This window comes from Cottoperca gobio, chromosome 17 (genome assembly GCF_900634415.1).
Source record: "Cottoperca gobio chromosome 17, fCotGob3.1, whole genome shotgun sequence".
Classification (NCBI taxonomy): Eukaryota; Metazoa; Chordata; class Actinopteri; order Perciformes; family Bovichtidae; genus Cottoperca; species Cottoperca gobio.
The window spans coordinates 17141228-17162455 of record NC_041371.1 but is presented as its reverse complement, the minus strand read 5'-3'; the positions used below and the strand labels follow the sequence as shown (position 1 = coordinate 17162455).

General features: G+C 43.5%; 1 protein-coding gene across 6 annotated transcripts in view; it reads left to right on the top strand.

Annotated features, from left to right (window-relative positions):
• ctnnd2b (catenin (cadherin-associated protein), delta 2b) overlaps positions 1–21228 on the top strand; it is a 161910-nt gene that overhangs the window by 117145 nt on the left and 23537 nt on the right. For all 6 annotated transcript variants that reach the window (XM_029453413.1, XM_029453411.1, XM_029453414.1 and 3 more), the window contains 2 exons: positions 4062–4248; positions 14199–14316. In XM_029453413.1, the coding sequence (XP_029309273.1) occupies positions 4062–4248; positions 14199–14316 (305 nt within the window). The remainder of the gene's footprint in view (positions 1–4061; positions 4249–14198; positions 14317–21228) is intronic.

Genomic DNA, 21228 nt, shown 5'->3' with positions numbered 1-21228 from the left:
CACATGTACAGATTTGAATTGAAATAGTTTTAATTGAAGTGTTGGCAGGAGCTGTAATTGTGTGTGTGTGTGTGTGTGTGTGTGTGTGTGTGTGTGTGTGTGTGTGTGTGTGTGTGTGTGTGTGTGTAGACCAGCAGAGAAGTATTTTCAGAGAACCATAGTTCCAGCCTTACTCGCATATCTGTTTTGTGATAGTTGTCAAAAAACCCTCTGGTCACCACATTTATTATTTAACACCCAGCCAGCAATTTGGAGAAAAAAAACAACAAAAAACACTCAGTTTGTAAACATGTCCTCTCTCTGAAGGTCTCTCTCAGTGCTTCTCTCAGTGCTTCACACAAACCCAGGTGTCAAGCCACGAAAACATTCAGAAATACAAAATTGGGGAACATAGACCAAAAAAAAGAGATCAAGAGGTGAATGAAGAGATATGCCGCGATGTGGCAGAAGAGAGGAATATGACAGAGGTATGATACAGTGCGAATGAGAGATGGGAAATTGCTTCAGAGACAAAGAGAGATTGCCAACATATTAATTTCCCCCTCCCTCCATAACCGTGCATTCATAACCTCCTGCTGCCACTCATGATGTAAGGCTTAGGCAATTAACCTCCTTCATCTGTCATACACTCATGACTTTGTGTGTCTGTCTGTGTGTGTGTGCCTGCATGTTCATGTGAATGAGCAGGAGGGTACATTTAGTCTTTATTTTGTGTGTGTGAGACGGTTTGTGTATTTCGGATCAAAGATAAAATCCTGCTTCCTATCACCTCAGGGAGATGATGTCATCGTCTGCACAGCAAGAAGTGACTCTGTCGAACAGCTGACTTTACACACTAATAATAAAAAGCCATCCTTGTCTTGCAGCTGCAGCATGACATCATTTCATTTAGTCGGATCACCATTAGCTGTAGCCCGAAGCAGCAGTTATTCTTCCTCTTGTGTTATGAATTACAGTTCACCATCTATAGGCTGAAATATGGTCGTTCCACCACTGTGCTTTTTCTTCTTCTTTTAAAACAATATGAACATATGTATACAAGAACAAACAAACAAATAGGTGCCTCTGGGATATTGCTGTTATATTGATTTATTTTAACTGGAGTGATATATATATAGTGATATGTTCTCATTAGCCATTTACTCAGTAACGATCTTGAGTATTAATTGATTTCCGTTCTGTTTCTAGGTCGTCCCCGCGCGCATTCCGTTTATAATCACTGCTTTAACTTGCAAAATTAATGCAACTGATACATAATACACACATCTTCCTCAGTGGGAGATTTCAATATTATTATAAGAATTGTTCTGGTTAATTACATACATATCTTTGTTTCCTTAGAGCAAGTTCACTCTGGGGAGCACTCCTGAAAACAACAACAAATGTTTGTTTTTTTAGATGCTACTTAGTTACAGGAGATAACAATGAATAATTACATTATTTGATTGCAAAAGCCTTTTATTTTTTCATGGCAATTTCTTTCTTCTGATTGTGCTGATATGAACAAATTAGAAAGAGTAACATTAGCATGCATATTAACAGGATATGGCTAATATGTGAACAGTGTCATAACAATGGCATTTTACATGCTGTGCTCCAACAATTTGCCACAGGATGCCAAATGCATTACATTCAGTGAATTTATTCAGACTTGTGATTAATTAATGATATGATTAATTATTTGTTTATTCAAATTTTAAAAGTTGGTTCACCCAAATAATAAATCAACACGTTGTCTTCCTTAATGTGTGCGGCTTGAACAGCTACATTAAAAAAAGAACAGCAGCAATTACTCTGGATGATCTACAGAACACGTGTGTACATCGGATCTACTTCCTACTGAAGAACAGGTGACCTCATGTTCTCTTCTGGGTTAGCCAGTGTTGTGCATGTTCACACTTCACAAGACATAGCTCAAAGTTCAGTTCACGCAGATTAAAATGCTGACTTTTTAGATTTTGAAAGCAGGGATGGAGCAGACAGTGGCTGATGTGTCCGCTCCTTTAAGTGCACTGCCATGGGTTCCCATAAAACACAGTGCATGAGTGATCTTTCACAACGCTCACGTTCTTTGGTTACAAACGGGTATGTTCAGTTCACTGTTCACCAAAAACATGAGCACGTTCATGCACAACGCTGGCCATCATAAGCTAAAGCATATTGAAGACAAATCAACCTTCTCATTTAACTGTGGGTAAGACACCAAACAGGCTTACTGAACAAAACATCAGTGTTCTTTTAAAGAGTAATAATAATAATAATAATAGTTGACATTCATTTTGTACAACCGTGGGGGGAGAAGCAGTACAAGAAGTCTTTCACAGCGACATTCGGTGACTCATTGATGTGGAAATCAAGGTCAGCTAGAATTTTTACGCGTTGCATCGAATGTGAAGGTCATCAAAAACTCAGTGCCGCCTTCTTTGCCCTCTTGAGCAGCAGATAAGATGAGACATAGAGAAGACACTTTTGCTAACATGACAGCTAATTACTGTCATGAAGCCAGAAGCGAGTCATTTAGAAACTCCTCCTGACCACAAACAGACTTAGCACCCCGCATAAACACACCAAGTCCAAACGGCTGACAGAGTTAAGACTGATTTGTCGAGGGGGCTTAGATGCATACACACACACAAACCCATGTGCACACACAAGAACACATTCATACAAACCCACAAAGACGGATAACAGAAGCTGTAATTACACAGTCGCTGTTCAGCCGAGGGTGAACAACACGGCACTTAAGAGAGGACGCCTTATTCCAAACACACAGATCCAAGGATAGAATGTTTTACCGCTATTACAGCTATAATTACAACCATAAAGGAGAAGAGGAGATAAATGCAGATATGACTAGAGGTGGATTCACACATATAATTATATAAGTACATAGATTAGGACACAGACACTTTGCAAGACGAAGGTCAACTACGAGTATGTGTTGCATTGATCCTCAAGGTTATAAAAATGTGTGTGTATGAGTGTTTATATGTGTGTGTAAAACCACTCAAAAAATAAGTGTTTTGCAGCTAAATGTGATGATTTGCCTCTTACCCTCTCTGTCCTTTTCTTGAAAGGCTCATACAGATGCATGTGTGTGTGGGAGAGTGAGTCTCTCTCGAGAGAGGGAGGGCTTTTGTCTAGTCCATGGCATGTGTGTGTTTGTGGCACAAAAGAGTGAACAGTAATTGGTATGCAGGAGTAAACTCACTCTATTTTCTTGGTTGGCTGGTTACTTGTATGTTGAATTCAGGTGAGGATTAAGAGCAGCAGATAGGTACAGTGGAAATGTGTGTAAGTGATTTCCTGCCGTCAGTACTTCTCTTAAATTGTTTTATGTTCTCAATTAATTACAGCAGCACTGTGGTGAAATACATTTAAAGGTCATGTTTTGGATTATTAGAACAACAGGATTCTAATCTATGAGCAATTCCCGTCATCCTCAAGTGGAATTGGAGAGGTGCTGAAATAAGAAAGACTTGAAGTTTGTCTAAATCAACATTTGGAGTTTAGTAAATGCCTTTTAGCAAACCTCACACAAACATTGCTTTCTCCCTTTTCTGTCCCACATATCCCTCCACAAAGCTTTGTCGACACCCGGGGATTTGGGGGTCTTGGGGGTCTTGGGGTGGTTGCCGGTTTGATAATCCAGTCTTGATGTTACTAATAAAAATAACAATGGCTGCATTCTATTCAATTTGACAGTAAGCAATGACAGTCGGCCAGCAAGCACAATCTCAAGACGCCGAAACTGTCTGAAATTGAAATGCAATCATCATTAACTTTATTTTTTAACAGCACTTCTTTTCCTACTGGGACACGTCAAAATGTCTTCCATGAAAAAGGGCGATTGAACTAGTTTTGAGAACACGTGTTTGAAAGCTTTCAGTCTAGACTGCAGTAACTGTCTGTGCTGTTGTGTGTGTTTGACCAAACTGCTCACTAACACCTACTGAATATGTCAATGTTTTTTGGAGTTGTCAGTGTCTTTCTCTCCTCCGATGATTTTCTTTTTTCTCTGGACCGGTTTTCACACACTTTCTCCTCGCTGTGTTCTTCAGGTGTTTTGTGGAACCTGTCGTCGTGTGACGCCCTGAAGATGCCCATCATCCAGGACGCCTTAGCCGTGCTGACCAACGCTGTGATCATCCCCCACTCGGGCTGGGACACCTCCCCGCATACACAGGAGGACCGCAAGCTGCACCTACACTCCTCCCAGGTCCTCCGCAACGCCACAGGCTGCCTCCGGTCAGTGTCCCGATCTGTTTCTCCAATTCATTTCTTTCTTATCCAACATTAAGAAGGCAGAGATACTTTATTTCAAACTTTTTTGTTGTTGTTGTTATTGTATGGCCTATACATTAATGTGTAATGTGCAATGCCTGCCCACATGCTCCGAACAAATAGGGGGCAGCATTCCACCTCCATGTTTTACTAGTCACGACGATGACACTGCTCAAAATTGAGTTCAGTCAGACACCCAACCTTGCAATGTCCTCAAAAATGTATAGCGAACTTTCTAAAACATCGAATCTTGCCTCATGCCATAACAGTAATGGCAAGTGGTTCCAATATGGAATATGAATACAACAGATGGACATTTTTTAATGGCTACTACTGGGTCAATATAATCTAGTTATAAAAAAAGAAGGCCAACTATTAACTAAGAGCCGGTCATAATAACACTGCTATCTTATTACATGACATTACAGTTCGTTTAGCTGATGCTTTTTCTCCAAAGCGATTCACAACAAATGCAAACAATCATGAGGATTATAATCTTCATGTGTGCCGTCGACCTATATTTCAGGTAATAAATACTGTACAGTGTTTCCCCTATTTTTACTGCTTTGGGGGGGGGGGTGATCACCGTGCGACGGGAGGGGGGGGTTTGCGTCCGTGCGTGGCCTCTCCTTTCCTCCACTCTGTAGATGTGTGTGTGCTTCAGCTGCGAAGCCCCGCCCCTTCGCAAAACGGAGTAAAGAAGAGAATGTGAATGCGCAAAGTAGACAGTACAAACTGAAACGTGCACATAAATTAGATCAATAACATAAGCGTTCAAAGTGAGTTGTGAAAGAAGAAAAAAAACACCTTGAATTTCAGGGGGGGCGCAGCGTCCCTCCAAGACAATGGTAAGGGAAACACTGCTGTACATCCAAACCACATATCGACGCCATTTGGAATGTTCTTCGATGCAGTTTTGTCATCATCGATTGCACTAAAGATGCATTTCTCTAAAAAGCTGAGCATCAAACCTCATCTCTTTACCCACCAAGAGCTGCCTGCAGCAGTGGAAAGCCACGGCCATGTTTACTCTTGTTTTGCTTCTTTTTATATCTCTTCTTTTCTCTGACACTGACCGTGGTTTCTTGCCTGGAGCGTGTTGTTGGGATGGTGATAAAGGTCACTTGCCAAGAGCATCGGCCATCTTTGTCTTTACTGTGCCACTAACCGGGGGCTGAACCTTAAACGTGATTTACTTCTTCACTGGTTGATAATGTTAGTTCAAATTTTTTTATGTTTTAAACAAAAATTCTGCACATCGCACCTTTTAACTATTTAGTGTCGCAACTATTTCAGCAGAGAAATGATCATTCACTCACTTTGCAGAGATGCTTTGCTGTTCATTGCTACAACCAACCGCACTCAAACATAGAAATAAGTCTCTCTAATTTCACAACAGCTACTGTTGTTTTTAGATAGTATTATGTGATATATTTCTTTTTTACCACACAGAGAACTGACTTAGCTGCATGTACGATGACTCACCACTTGGCTCTAGAGCTGCTGTGGCTTTTTGTTTTACACTTGAGACATGATGCTAGTCATACAGTGCATTCTGGAAGTAGTAGTGACTGTGACACATACTGTTAGTTGTTTTGGCTCTGTACTCCAGCACATTAGATTCTAAAAAGGAAAACAGTGACTATATGTGGAAGTGCTAACTTTTTTTTTGCTTAATCATTCATTTTCTTGGCGTATTCTTATTATGAATAAAACAAATACCACTTATTAGGAATATAAAATATAGGACAAGGAGATTTAAAACATCTGCCTTTTAAACACCAGTATTAAACATTGTGTGTGTGTGTGTGTGTGTGTGTGTGTGTGTGTGTGTGTATTGTGATGCTGAGACAGCAGTCCCTCCTAGCTCTCCGTCTCTCTATTAAATTGAATAAAAGTGCTCCGCGGCTCTGACAGCAAAGCATAGGAGTACTAGCTGTTATAATTCTATTTTCTAAATGCTTTCTAGTATTTCATCTCCAGGAACCCATCATAATATTGTTTTGGGTTCATGGCATACATGAACAGACACAACTTGTCTTGTCTTCATTTCAGAGCTCCTGTGCTCTCTGCAGAATTCAATAGAAATCACATGGAAGTATTACACGAAAGTATTAAATTCTATAATTCTCTCTAAAAACATGTGAGGGCATTTTATGTCCAGGAATACATATTAATTATGTTTTGTCTTCTTTAGAGGAATACAGACAATAGACCAATCAGAGCTTTGTTGGCGGGATTAGGAATGTTTATGTCAACTTCCTTCATAGCTTGCTAGCTACGTAGCAACGACCACGCAGTGGACTGAAAATGGCGTCTATTTCACAAAAGTTATAGTTACTATTTGGTTAGGTTACAAACAACAAGACACACCTACTCCCAAAAATAATTCATCCAAAATGAGCACTATGTACGGCTGAATGAATGAACTCAATGGCATTAGTAGAAATAAGCAAAAAAAGGCCTTAATAGTCGATATGGTTGATCATTAGATATGTATACACATACAATTTGTATTGGTGAGATGCTTTTCTAAACTACCAGGACTGCATGATGAAATTTCCCCTCATAAATATTTCTAACAGAATCATGCCGGCTGCGTAGCAGACATTTTTTGATGTGCTACTGGTTCCCCTTCATTAAACACAACATCAAAGGAAAAAACAAAAACATCTTTCAGGCAGAATAATGACAACTTAGCCTGAAACATTCACAAACTGTTTAAATATTTGTCCTGTCTATCATTGCACAGCGTTATCTTGCATGTCTTATTGTTTCCGAAGACGTATATGTTATACAATAGAACAAATAAGTGTGTTTTATTTATGCGACAATTCACTGTAACTTTTGCCAATAGAGTGGGAATGCTGCCATGAATCTCTGTCTGCAAGGTTATCTGGCTTTGTGTGTGTGCGTGTGTGTGTGTTTGTGTTTGTGATTGCTACATCTGTGGTCCATTACTCCCAACCCCAATCTTTCTACTAACCTGCTCTCAGTGAAAATAAACTAAACATATTGGGTGTTTGGGTCCCTTCTAATACTGTACATGTGTGAAAATGTACACAACTAGTATTGTGTGTATTTTTTAGTCTGGTGGGGTGTGTGTGTGTGTGTGTGTGTGTGTGTGTGTGTGTGTATTGCAGCAGATAGCTTTGTGTGGATCAGCTCCCTGAACTCGAAAGGCTAATTCATCTTTCTCATGCCTCGTTAAGGAATGCTGGGAGTCTGATTAAAGATTGAATATTTCATGGCGGGTTTGGTATATCGCTGGCCACCTGCTCTCTCTCTCTCTCTCTCTCTCTTTCCATCCCTCATTATCCTCCTCGCTTTCTCATTCTCCCTCTCTCGCTCTGTCTCCATCTCGTTTTACAACTCCAGTTCTTCTCTTTCCATCATATTATCCCTACTTTTATCCCTTTCTTCTTCTGTCTCGCCGTGTCTCTGCAACGCTGTCTCTCACCTTCACGCACACGTTTAGTCTCTCTGCTTACTCACTGCTGGTTGCACTCCCCGTGTGTGCATATGCTGTTGTGCCTACTAACAGGAATTACTGAAACTTTTGCTGCTAGAAAGCTGAATATGTGCGTTGAATTTGCAGACGTGACATAAATTCTATTACAACTAACGGAAAGCGGGTTTGTTATTTACGTTACTTACAAGCTGGTCAAACTCAGACGTGTAAAAGATGTAAAAGCAAGATGCATAAGTAATCTTTACTCCTCCCAAGTGTAAATTGAGGTACATCAGTATGCAATCTACTTATAGTGGCATCTTAAATTACACTAAACTCACTTATCTTTCTCCCTGTCACCTGCAATGTCAACCTTTTCACTCATACATGAGTGAGAAAGTTGAACACAGCTCAAGCTCCACTCACCTAGTTTGTGCTAATTTAATTGATATTTAGTTTGCAAATAGGCACTACTAAGCAAAATATCAACTGACATAACAAGAGACTTAATCCTGTTTTATTAACGGATCTGGAGAACTCTGTCTTTGTTTCAGTTTTGTGCTTACATGTTGTAGATCCGAATCAAGGGACGGATACATGAATTATGTTTCACTTTCGTGAGCAATCCGAATGTGCATTTGTGCTACATTCATGTGATGTCGGAATAATCTAAAGAATCAGTTCTCGACTGGGAATATCAGCTATCAACGTGTTGTTTAAACACTTTGAACTATATATACAACACATCTTTGTTGCGTTGTTTCCACATTTAAGATTAAACATTAAGACTTAAAGCTCATGAACACACTAAAGTCGGAAGAACGACTTCCCAACTTGCGTAATGTGACCATCCGAGGAGCACATGAACGCACCGTTGGCCTTGGCGGGCGTCCCCGATCTCCGAGTGCCATTTTAGTTGTAAATCTTACAGTTCAAGACATGCAGAGCACACCTGATGTAGGCTATGTTTGAAACTATCCACAGCAACTAGAGCTTGAAAGCTGAAATTTCTGCTCTGATCTGGGGACAGTGTATCTAATTGGCCTTGACTACTGAAGCGAGAAGAGGTGATTGAATGACGAGCGACGCTGGGTCAACCACAGATAAAGGTGGAGGGTCCCGACGCAGACGTCATCACTGCAATGCCATTCAGGGCTGGCGTAATCGAATGAATGAGGGGTGCTCTGAAAGAGAACGGTTCACATTATTATCCTGACATTAGACACTTGAATCGACAAACGGGGCCAAAGGTTATTATTTTCTTTAAATCTAAAAGTTATTCAAGTATTTTTTTTTCTTGCTTTTATAAAGCTCTTTGGCTAAAACATGTTTTTTTCATTAGCATGTCAAAGCTTAGAACCTTTTAAAGTAGAATTTTACAACATCAGCTGAAAATCCTCCTTTGTTGTTTATTATATACTCAATTTTTTAACATGTTCGGACAATGGACTCCATGAGACTATCGTACATTTTCGCACCAACATTGAAAATACTAAAATGTATGATACTTAAAACGTATGTCTCATAGAATGAGAAATGTGCTGATTCCTACTTCCTGTATGAAAGATTTGGACACAGCTAGTGTCAGTTACAGCAAAGTTAAACGTGTCATAAACTAGGTTGTACAGAACATGTTTTTATTGAAAATGTCTGGATTGTTTCGTTTAATATTAGAAATAAGATTCACAGAATTGAATCTAACCAAAACCTATGAACAAAACACAATTCAAACACTCCTGCAGAGGTATCCAGCAGAACCTTGCTTTTGATCACAAAATAAAAGACAAAGAAACAGTCTCTCCCTGTTGTTACCAAAAGAGTGACATTTTTGTCAGAGCAGTTTTTCTCGCAGCAGCATCACACTATGGATTAATCAAATTCTGTTCCCCTTGAAAGCTCCCTAGTGAACGCATAACCTTTATTTTAGCAGTGTAATTTGTTTTCTGTCATTATTTAGAATCTTCATACTAAAAGATCGTAATGAGACATAATCTGCAGCCCTCTTGCCTTGCAAGAGAACACAGAGGGATTCATTGTGCCACATTCCCTGTGGTTAACTGAATCAATTAACAGGTGGTATCTCTCCGGGAACCATCACCTTACCGTGGTGGAGAGGTTTGTGTGTCCCTATGAACCTGAGAGCTGTGTTGTCTGGAGGAAGGAAAATTGGTCTCAGGCGAGGGGCCAGACTAAGAATGGTTCAAAACGACCTCATGAAAAAAAGGGAAAGAGAAGGAGAAACCCTGCCCGGAGGAAGCCCGGGGCACCCATCTGGAGCCAGGCCCAGAGGGAGGGCCCGATAGCGAGCGCCTGGTGGCCGGGTTTGCTACGGAGCCCGGTCGGGCACAGCCCGAAGAAGCTACGTGGTGCCTCCCATCCATCCATCCTGTGGGCCCACCATTCACAGGAAGAACCGCTGGGGTCCGGTGCGCTGTCACACGGGTGGCCATTATAGTCAGGGACCTCGACGGACCAGACCCGGGCAGCAGAGGCGGGCTCTGGGACGTGGAACGTCACCTCTCTGTGGTGGTAGGAGCCGGAACTAGTGCGGGAGGTGGAGCGCTGCCAGTTGGATCTGGTGGGGCTTACCTCTACCCACAGTCTTGGCTCTGGAACCGTACTCTTGGATAGGGGTTGGACTCTATTCTTCTCAAGAGTTGCCCAAGGTGTGAGGATACTCACAAGCCCCCAGCTAAGCGCCGCTATGTTGGAGTTCACCCCGGTGGACGAGAGGGTCGCCTCCCTACGCCTTCGGGTTATGGGGGGGAAAACTCTGACTGTTGTTTGTGCCTATGCCCCAAACCGCAGTTCGGGGGACTCCGTAGTCTTGCTGGGAGACTTTAACGCGCACGTGGGAACCGATGGAGACACCTGGAGAAGCGTGATTGGGAGGAACGGCCTCCCTAATCTAAACCCGAACAGTCGTTTGTTGTTGGACTTCTGTGCTAGTCATGGAATGGCCATAACAAACACCATGTTCGAACATAAGGATGCTCATAAGTGTACGTGGTACCAGAGCACCCTAGGCCAAAGGTCAATGATCGGTTTTGTGATCATATCATCTGATCTGAGGCCGCATGTTTTGGACACTCGGGTGAAGACAGGGGCGGAGCTGTCAACTGATCACCATCTGGTGGTGAGTTGGATCAAGGGGTGGGGGAAGACTCTGGACAGACCTGGTAAGCCCAAACGGGTAGTGCGGGTGAACTGGGAACGTCTGGAGGCAGACCCTGTAATAATAATAATACATTTTATTTAGAGGCGCCTTTCAGGACACCCAAGTCGCCTTACAGTGCATTTAAAAATTAAAACAGCTAAAACAAAGACGGAAAACAAATTAGTCAAACCGACATAGATTAAACAAGCAAGACAAGAGTGTAGAGTGACGGAGTGAAAGGAGGATCTGTGATAACAAGTTGATTGTGTTTTAGAGTGAGTAGGCCAGTTTAAACAGGTGGGTTTTGAGGTGGGATTTGAAAGTCATAATGGAGTCAGACTGTTTGATGTGTGGAGGCAGAGAATTCCAGAGCCTGGGCGCTGTGCAGCTAAAAGCCCTGGCTCCCATGGTTCTAAGGCGGGAGGTGGGGACAGTCAGGAGGTTGTTGAGGGCAGAAGGTTTTTGTAATCAATCCGGTGCCGAACAGGGATCCAGGGAAGTTGGATGAGGATGGGGGTGATGTGGTCAGACGATTTGGTGCGGGTAATGATCCGGGCAGCCGAGTTTTGAATGATTTGGAGTCTGTTGAGTAGTTTTGTGGGTAGGCCAGAGAGGATAGCATTACAGTAGTCAATCCGGGATGTGACAAATGCATTAACCAGGATTTCAGTGCTGGATTGTGACAGGGATGGGCGGAGTCTGGAAATGTTGCGGATATGGAAGAAGGCAGTCCGGGAAATCTTCAACTCACACCTCCGGCGGAGCTTTTCAGACATCCCTGTGGAGGTTGGGGGCATTGAACCTGAGTGGGCGAGGTTCAAAACCTCTAATACTGAAGCTGCGGTGAGGAGCTGTGGTCTCAAGGTCTTAGGTGCCTCAAGGGGCGGTAACCCTCGAACACCGTGATGTACCCCGGTGGTCAGGGAAGCCGTTCGACTAAAGAAGGAGTCCTTCCGGGTTATGTTATCCGGGAGGACTCTGGAAACAGTTGCAGGGTACCGATGGACTCGAAGGACGGCAGCCTCTGCCGTGGCAGAGGCAAAGCAGCGGATGTTGGAGAAGTTCGGAGAAGCTATGGAGAATGACTTTTGGTCGGCACCAAGGTGCTTCTGGAAAACCGTCCAGAACCTCAGGAGGGGGAAGCGGGGAACCACCCAAGCTGTGTACAGCAAGGGTGGGACCCTGCTGACTTCGACTGAGAAGGTTATCGGGCGGTGGAAGGAGCACTTTGAGGAACTCCTGAATCCGACTAACACGCCCTCTATGGTAGAGGCAGAGCTGGAAGCTGATGGGGGACCATCGTCAATTTCCCTGTTGGAAGTCACTGAGGTAGTTAAACAACTCCACAGTGGCAAAGCCGCAGGGGTTGATGAGATCCGTCCAGAAATGCTGAAGGCTTATGTGTTGAGGGGCTGTCTTGGTTGACACGCCTCGTCAACATTGCGTGGAAGTCTGGGACAGTGCCTAGGGCGGTGATTCTCAACCTTTTTTGGGCCACAGCCCCCCTATCAAAAGATGTTTTGGGGGGATGTTGTTTTTACCTTCAATTTCCCTAATATGCCATGTACCCAGGGAGCAAAAAAAAGTTAGTGTTAAATGCAACGGTAAGAAGTTTGAGATTCAAACTTTAATCGGTGTCATAGACTGCAGCCAATCAGAAATGGGTCAGACATTTAAACTTCCATCTCCTTCTTCCTGAAACAAAATAAAATGTTAGAGCAAGTTTATCTATACACTACTAAACAAAAGAAGATTAAGTTGCAAAATAAGTACACATATTATAAATAATAAAATATGTATAATCAACCAACGATTGCACTGGACTTAAGTGATATTCAACTGTCAGAAAACCAAGCAGGTAAGTATAAATTATCTCTATACAATCGCCACAATCTATGTAAAATATAAATCAACATTTAAAACTCTTAGGTTTGAAAGTTAAGGTCTTAAAAGTTCTACTTTCAAAGGCTAACTTAGGTCGGATGCCGGCAGCCAGCCTGCACAGTACAGCTGCTCCAAACAGCTAGCATCGCCGCTAAAGTAACCTATCATTTTAGCGAACATTTTATGTTTTAAGGTCCTTTGATTTTAAAACACTTGTTTCGTTAGCTATTCGAGCGAGTTAAAACCCAATACTTACATTTAAAAGTATATCCATTTGCCGCTACTGCTGGTTCGAGGGGCGGCATCTTTCGTCAGAAAATAACTTCTCTGGGCGCATTGAGTCTCCGACATGGGACGGCCCTGTTGCGGCTGCTGTGAAAAGTGTGAATGAAAGAAGTATATAAAGTGGTTTGAAAGTGCCATTCAAGTGCTTGTGCTATTTTGGTGTTTATCTGTTTGTGCCAAATGCAATGCCCACAACAATCTGAAAAACACACACACACACACACACACACACACACACACACACACACACACACACACACACACACACTTGACTTAAGGCCTAATAGAGTTGATATGGCTAACATGTTAGCAAGCAGTTGCCGATTTACACATTATGGCCGTCATGGAGCAACATTAGCATTAATTTGCAGTCATGTTTTCCTGGCATGTTTCTGTGGTTTGAACTCAGGATCATTTTGTTTTTATTCGCGGGGCCAAATTAATCTGGTTTACCACAGTGGTATGAACCCAAAATAAACAGATGTTTGCTGTGAATTAATTGCAATAAATGGATGAAAAGCATGCCGAAATACCTACATCATGATCCCGATTTGTAAAAAGTCTGAATTCATGTTGTGTCAGGTCAAGAAATCAACTTTGAAAATGCTTGTTTTCTGAATGGTGTTTGGATCGGTGCTCTGCTAACATTGTAGCTGCTCCATCATCACATGAAATAACAACATTATTGTTTTATACACATAGATATCATACATTGCAAATGTAACATTATATATACACTCACTATCATTTAAGATGTTTATTATTGATGACAGGTGCTAACAGACACTTCTGATGCTAATGGCGGAAGCTTGGTGCCATTTCTCTTCAAACATCTCCCAGCCAGCTTTTATAGTCTGACATTTAAAGGGCAATACACTCAGACACGCTCCTCTATGTCACACATACATGCATACATATGCAGTATCACATATCTATAAGCTTCAAGCTTCATCTATAAATTCTATAAGAATTGTCAAGGAGTGTGTGCTCACACACACACTCCTTGACAATTCAAGTCGTGTGTTTTACTTTGCAGAGGTGTATAGGATATTCTGAATATGCGCTGCATATAGATTTTTCAGTTGTACTGTTCATTGATGAGGTGTATGTTTACGTGTGTGTGTGTGTGTGTTACAGGAATGTGAGTTCTGCAGGCGAGGAAGCCCGGAGGAGGATGAGGGAGTGTGAGGGCCTGACAGACGCTCTGCTCTATGTCATCCAGACTGCTCTGGGGAGCAGTGAGATTGACAGCAAGGTACCTCTATCACACACACATACAACTTCCCTTACCTCATGCACACATAAAAACACTTGACATTTTTTTAGGCATGATAGACAATGATGTTTCTGAAAGGTTCTGTGCATGTTTGTGTGTGTGTGTCTGCCTGCCTTTGTGTGTATCACTGTCCAAGAACTCAAATACAAATGCCTATTTTTGCTAGTTGCTATTACTATGTAAAGAATGTTATTCATTTAAATGAATTTACACGAGTTATATTCAAATGTCTTTTATCTGTGTCTTTGCAGACCAAATGCATACACTGTATATGCATATTAAACATGTGTGTTTCCCTTTGGTTTGTATGTTAATGTCCAAGGCTTGCAGGCCACAAACTACAAACTGTAGGATATTTATACGGAGGAAAGGAGAGGAGGGAACTAAAAATAAAACCTCGCCGAAAAGAAGGCAATAAGTTTTAACCTGGCCTTCTGCCTCATTTGCATATTTAAACATAACATTTCAGAAAACAGAAATAGTTGTCTTAATGTAAGTTATCATTTGGGGAAGTTTCATGGTGATACCTATTCAAAATGTTATCCTATTCACCTGTAGTGTCTTCCCTAAACATTGTTCTGTTTAAATTGGGGCTGTCAATCGATTCCATTTTTTAATCTAATTAATTACAAGCTTTGTGATTAATTCATCGCGATATATCAATATTTGCTGTGAGAGCTCCGGCGGGGGGGCGAAGCTGTCCGTGCTGTCGGAGCTCCGTGCGACAAGGGGAGGGGGGGGGCTTTCGGAGCTCCGTGGAAGGTGCTGTCGTAGCAAAAGTCAGGGGCATCTAAGAGCGCGATTAATCTGCGTTAATATTTTTGTTATCAGGGCTCAGATGGAGTTCAGGGATTTTTATTTTTTAAATGTAATTTATTCAGAAATCGCTCTCTTTGTCTCTCATTGCAATTGTATTTAAAAGACTCATTAAATTTCAATTTCTGAGTGAAAATGACAGAAAATCCTCTTATGCACCTTTTCTTCTATTTCTCACACAGCCTTACCAAACATAAACTCCAGCAGCAGAAAGTCAAAGAAAGATCAATTTATTTCTCCATTCAATTTATTTTTACAGTTACAATATTTTCATGTACAACAGCAGCAGTGGTTCTTGACCCCGGCCAAAAAGCCTGAGCTCGTAAGGAAATTGGGAAGAATCGTCAGATAGAGATGGGTGTTGGCTGGTTGTTCATCAGGATCCTGAGGTGGGAAAATATCCCATATTGATACTGTAGCTTATTGAAGGAGATGTTCTTGTTGTTCATGTTCAAAGGCACATGTGAGGGGGCGGATCCAGCAGAGATCACAGCAGACAGAGGTTAGGTGGGCTCCATTGTATCTCACTCTATCTGAAGGTCTACGTAAAGGTGACCTGTGATAGGTGGAGGGCTGGGTAGTCTGAGGACAAGGAGCCGTAGCTCCTCCAGCGTGGCACGCTCATTGGGGTTACTTTCCAGACACTTGTGCAGCAAAGTCTTTGCCTCTGAAAAGCAAGAAGGACAGCAGGAGATTAATATTTAAGTGGGAAGTTGATCCCATCGAAAAACTAAAGACATCTGAAGAATAGATTTGCGTTTGTGTGTGTGTGAGAGTGAGTGTGTGTGTACCTCTGGACAATGCACAGTTGACAGTAATGTCTTTTTGGATGAAGTCCCTGGTTGTGAAATACCCTATGTCCAGGCAACAATGAATAGTAGAGTGCGCCAAGCTGCCAAACCGTGGCGGGACCGGCCCGGTAAGTCCGACTTTCAAACCACTCTGGAGGGGCGTATGCTGGGGCACCTAATGCACACAGCAATAGAGGAAAGGAAGAAGACCAAAAGAGAAATTGAGGGAGAAGAAAGAAAAACGATGAGAAGCTTTGTGTGAACCTGAAAGTCATTATTACAGATATTGATAAATGAGTGAATAGCAGAAGCCAGATCTCATACCAAGGAAGGAATCGTAAGGTTCATCCATGGTGAAGCCGCCACAGCCAAAGTCTATCACCCGCACTCTTGGGGCAGAAGAGTTGCTTTCAATCAGGATGTTTTCTAATTTGATGTCCCGGTGAAAGACCCCCTTAGAGTGCATGTCGATGGCAGCGTCCACCAGCTGCATCAGGATATTCTGAGATACAGAGAGAGAGGGTCAGAGACTATAACTTTTCAGATTTGCTTTGAACTAAATCAAACAGAAAATTATGTTTTGTACCTTTGCCTCACGCTCGTTCAGGAAATTGTGGTGGATTATATAGTAACTGAAGAGGTCTATGGAGAGGTCTGGTTTTTCCATGACCAGCACTAACTCCTGGTCCAGAAAGTACCAGTCCAGGAGGGACTGTTTTTTGTCCTGGTAGACCTGCAGTTCTCAGCATGAAGGCCACCTCAAGAATGATGCGATAAACCTTTCCATTGCAAGTCTAAAAAACAAGATGCATATATTCCAAGTGGTAATTGACCTGCTTTAACCAAGGATTCGAGAAATACAGTGACAAACATTTGAAAATGCAAATTGTTTATGAACGTCATCTTTAGGAGAAAGGGAAATTACTCACCACTTCTCCATACTTCACTTTCAGAGTGGGAATGCGCTTGATGGCCACCTGCAAGACAGAGGTACAAATCATTTGGTTGGTACTTCCTGGGGACAATGAACGCTATAATGAATGTAGCATTTGATTGTTAGACTTACTGGTAAACCGTCGGGTTTACGGTAGCCGCTAAACACTGAGCCAAAGCCTCCTTCTCCGATGGACTCGAGCTGATGGTACTTGTTATTAAAATCAACTAAACACACACACAAAGAGACAAAACAGTTTATTAAAACTTCTTATAACTTCTAAATGTAACCCTATTTTCTTTTATGCTTTAACTTGTCCTGGTTGTATTCCTAGCCTTGAAACCTCCTAACTTGAAAACTGAAGTTCTCTAAATCTTTCCCACTGTCAGCTCACCTCTGCTCGTGTTTGCCGAGGAAGACATCTCATAGATTTTCTCCTCCTCGATTGAGACGCTTATGTTGTCGCCATCATTGTCAGCGCTTACATCCTCACTCTCTACAGAATTGTATTTTCCGATGCTGATGAGGTCGGGAGACATGATCTTCTCTTCAGGTGCCTCACTATCACCACTGATCTTTCTCTTTTGCAAATCCCCCTGGGATCGTCAAGTGGCATCACACAGAATGCAGTTCTGCTGCTGCTCCTGCTGTACCTACGGGCCTTTCTCTTGACCCTCTTGATCCTGACATCCTCCACTGACACCTCACATGATGCAGTGGTGCTGCTGGTGGTAGTGGTGGTGGTGGTGCTGCTGCTGCTGCAGCTCTTGGGCCATAGCAGCAGGGCCTTTCTCTTGACTCTTGACTCTTGACTCTCCTGATCCTGACATCCTCCACTGTCACCTCACAGTGTTCAGTGGGGTTGGAGAGGTAACTATGTTTCATCCTTTTTTCGGGGAACTTTCATCATCACCACTCCTCCTCTTCCTCACACTGACTGTTGCCTGTACATTGCTGTAGGGGTCAGCGGAGTGGCGGATGTAGCTTCTACCCTTTTTGGTCGGTGATCCTGAGACATTAGTGTCTCTACTTCTTCTCCTTCGTGTCTTGAGATCTGTCAGTTAGTTCACTACAAATGAGAAAAACCCAGTGAAATGTTTTTCTTGATGTCATGCAAGTGCATTTAGTTACTATTAATGAAGCACTGGCTTGATATGTATGATTATCCGTTATTTTTCATGTGCTCAGATTCACTACACATTAGAATTATAACATTAACTTGTTGTTGTTACAGATTATATCAGTACTGACTGCAAAGAGATGAATTCAGGTGAAGCAAGCAAAATAAATAAGTGTATTAAGGCGAGACACTTTAGGCAAAAAACATTTTGGCTATTTTGCTTAAAACACACAACATGAGTATGAGCATGACTTACCTGAATCTTCTCTGGAGGAGTTAAGTATTATCTCTTGTGCAAAGTCAGAAGCCATGACTTTGTTGAAGTTTCAAAAACAATTATTGAACGGGATAAAATTATTGTGAAAGATATGTACAGTATATATGATTTAATAATGAAGAGCTGTGCAGTTTTAGAAGTTGTAGTATTGAATTGTCAGAGGAATGTGCAATGGTTCACAGTACGGAGAATGAGGAACAGTTTGTACAGATACAGTCCCAAAGATGAGCGTCAATGTGACAAATACATTAATGTAACATGTCGTGTCAATGGGAGGAGATAAAAGTCTGTGTCAGGCCTTGTTAAACTGTTTTTGTGGCGTGAGGTTTTGGTCCTGATGGAGAGGGGAGCGATGCAAACTGTTTGTGTCCAGGGTGGGAGGGGTCGGACACAATCTATCCTGCCCACAGTCTAAAGTTCAGTCCAGAGTGGATGTATTTATTTTCAATTATTTCAATTCATATCTAGTGGAGATCAGGTGATTAATTTCATGCTATGTGGAGTGTATGATCGTTCACCCTTCATCTCATTCACTGTTTTCCAGCACATTCAATGGTCCTCCCATGATGATAGACAGTTTTTATTTGTTAAGTGTATCTCTGTGCTTTGGTGCTCAAAAAGGTTTTGCTGTTACCTGATATATGTACCTCTTTATCACCAATGCACAGTCCAATTCTGCCCAAATTATGGTTCCCTAATAACTTACAATCAAACAAATAAATAATAATAATCTAAAATCTAAATCCTACACTCTGATCATATGGGCTGTTGAAAATCATTATTCTCATTTTAACACATTTAATCTGTATAGTTGTGGACCCTCTTGTCCACAGTCAGGGATAATTATGACAGAGAGGAGGTGTAGTGTCACACACACGCTTTATTCTCACACAGGTATGGTTATAAACAGGCACAGCTGACACAGGTTGCTCTCCTGTCGGTCGCGCTGCTGTCCGCTGCTCTCCAGGCTGCGCTGCATCGTGGCTGCAGAAGCGTCTCCGTCTAATCTCGAACCCAGCCTACTGCAAGAGAACAGAACCAGGCCATCACCATGCATTTATTATGTGACTGATTACCTGATTCCGTTCAGCTGTCTGGCCTCCAGCTAGGACACTCCTGTCTCTCCCCAGCAGCCGGCGCCCTAACCACACCCCACTGCCACACACCCCCACCGCCCGACTCAGGCCGGGAGCCCGCCGGCCGCAAGCTAACTCCCCCTCCGCCGAGCGAGAGAGGAAATCAGCCACAACCATCCGGTTACCTGGCCTGTGGATCACCTTGAAGTTGAACGGTTGCAACGCCAGATACCAACGGGTGATCCGGGCGTTGGCATCCTTCATGCGGTGGAGCCACTGGAGCGGGGCATGGTCCGACCAGAGAGTGAAAGAGCGCCCCAGGAGGTAATAACGCAGGACGTCGACCGCCCACCGTATGGCGAGGCATTCTTTCTCCACCGTACTGTAGTTCACCTCCCGCTGAGCCAGCTTCCGGCTAATGTACAGTACGGGGCGGTCGACCCCCTCCACCTCCTGGAACAGAACGGCTCCCACCCCGCTGTTCGAGGCGTCGGTCTGCAAAACAAAAGAGAGAGCAAAGTTAGGAGAGAACAGTAGTGGCTCCCCACAGAGGGCTTTCTTTACCCTCCGTCCACTGGACCGGATCTGAAGCACCCTTTCGGGTCAGGTCGGTCAAGGGGCAGGTCAGCTCCGCGAACCCCGGAATGAACCGACGATAGTAGCCGGCCAGCCCCATAAACCTCCTGACCTCTTTTTTCGTCTTAGGCACCGAGCATGCGGAAATGGCGGCAGTCTTTTCCAGCTGAGGCCGCACCTGCCCGTCACCCAAGTGGTACCCCAGATACCGTACCTCCCTCCGCCCAACCGCACACTTCTTCGGGTTGGCTGTGAGCCCCGCGCTCCTCAGGGACTCGAGCACTGCCCCACCTGCTGCATATGCTGCTCCCACGTCTCGCTGTGTATAATCACGTCATCTAAGTAGGCAGCAGCATACGCCGAGTGAGGATGCAGAACCCGGTCCATGAGCCGCTGAAAGGTGGCGGGGGCCCCAAACAACCCGAACGGAAGAGTCACAAATTGGTGTAAGCCATACGGAGTGGAGAAGGCCGTTTTTTCCCTGGACTCTGGAGACAGGGGAATCTGCCAGTAACCCTTGGTCAAATCCAGTGTCGTATAAAAGCGAGCCGTGCCCAACCGGTCCAGGAGTTCGTCGACCCGGGGCATTGGGTACGCGTCGAATTTGGACACCTCATTAACCCTGCGATAGTCCACACAGAACCGAATTGACCCGTCGGACTTGTGGACCAGCACAACGGGACAACACCAAGCACTGCTGGACTCTTCTATTACTCCCATCTCCAGCATGGCCTGAAGCTCCGCCGGAACAATTTTCCTCTTGTGTTCAGGCAGCCGATAGGGCCGTGACCGTACCGTCACGCCCGGGGGCGTCTCTATGTGGTGGTGTGCGAGGGTGGTGAGCCCGGGCAGGGGGGAGAACACATCGGCAAAAAGCCCGTGCAACTTGGCAACGTCCGCTCTCTGACCCAGTGAAAGCTGGCTGTCACAAAAAACCGGGGCTGATTTTACCGTTTTTAATACCTCCGGCCCCAGCTCATCTTTCTCCATCACCGTAGTAGCCAGAGAGACAGAGGCCACCTCTCGCCACTCTTTTAAGAGATTGAGGTGGTAAATTTGTGTCGCTCCCCCCCTGTCCGACCGCACCACCTCATAATCGACGTCCCCCACCTGCCGGGTGACCACAAAGGGCCCTTGCCACTTGGCGAGTAATTTGGAGCTAGAGGTAGGGAGCAATACAAGTACTTTATCTCCCGGTGAAAATTGCCTGAGTCTCGACCCTCTGTTATACAGCCGCTGCTGACGTGCCTGGGCCTGGAGTAAATTCTCACGTGATAACTGTCCCAGTGAATGGAGTTTCG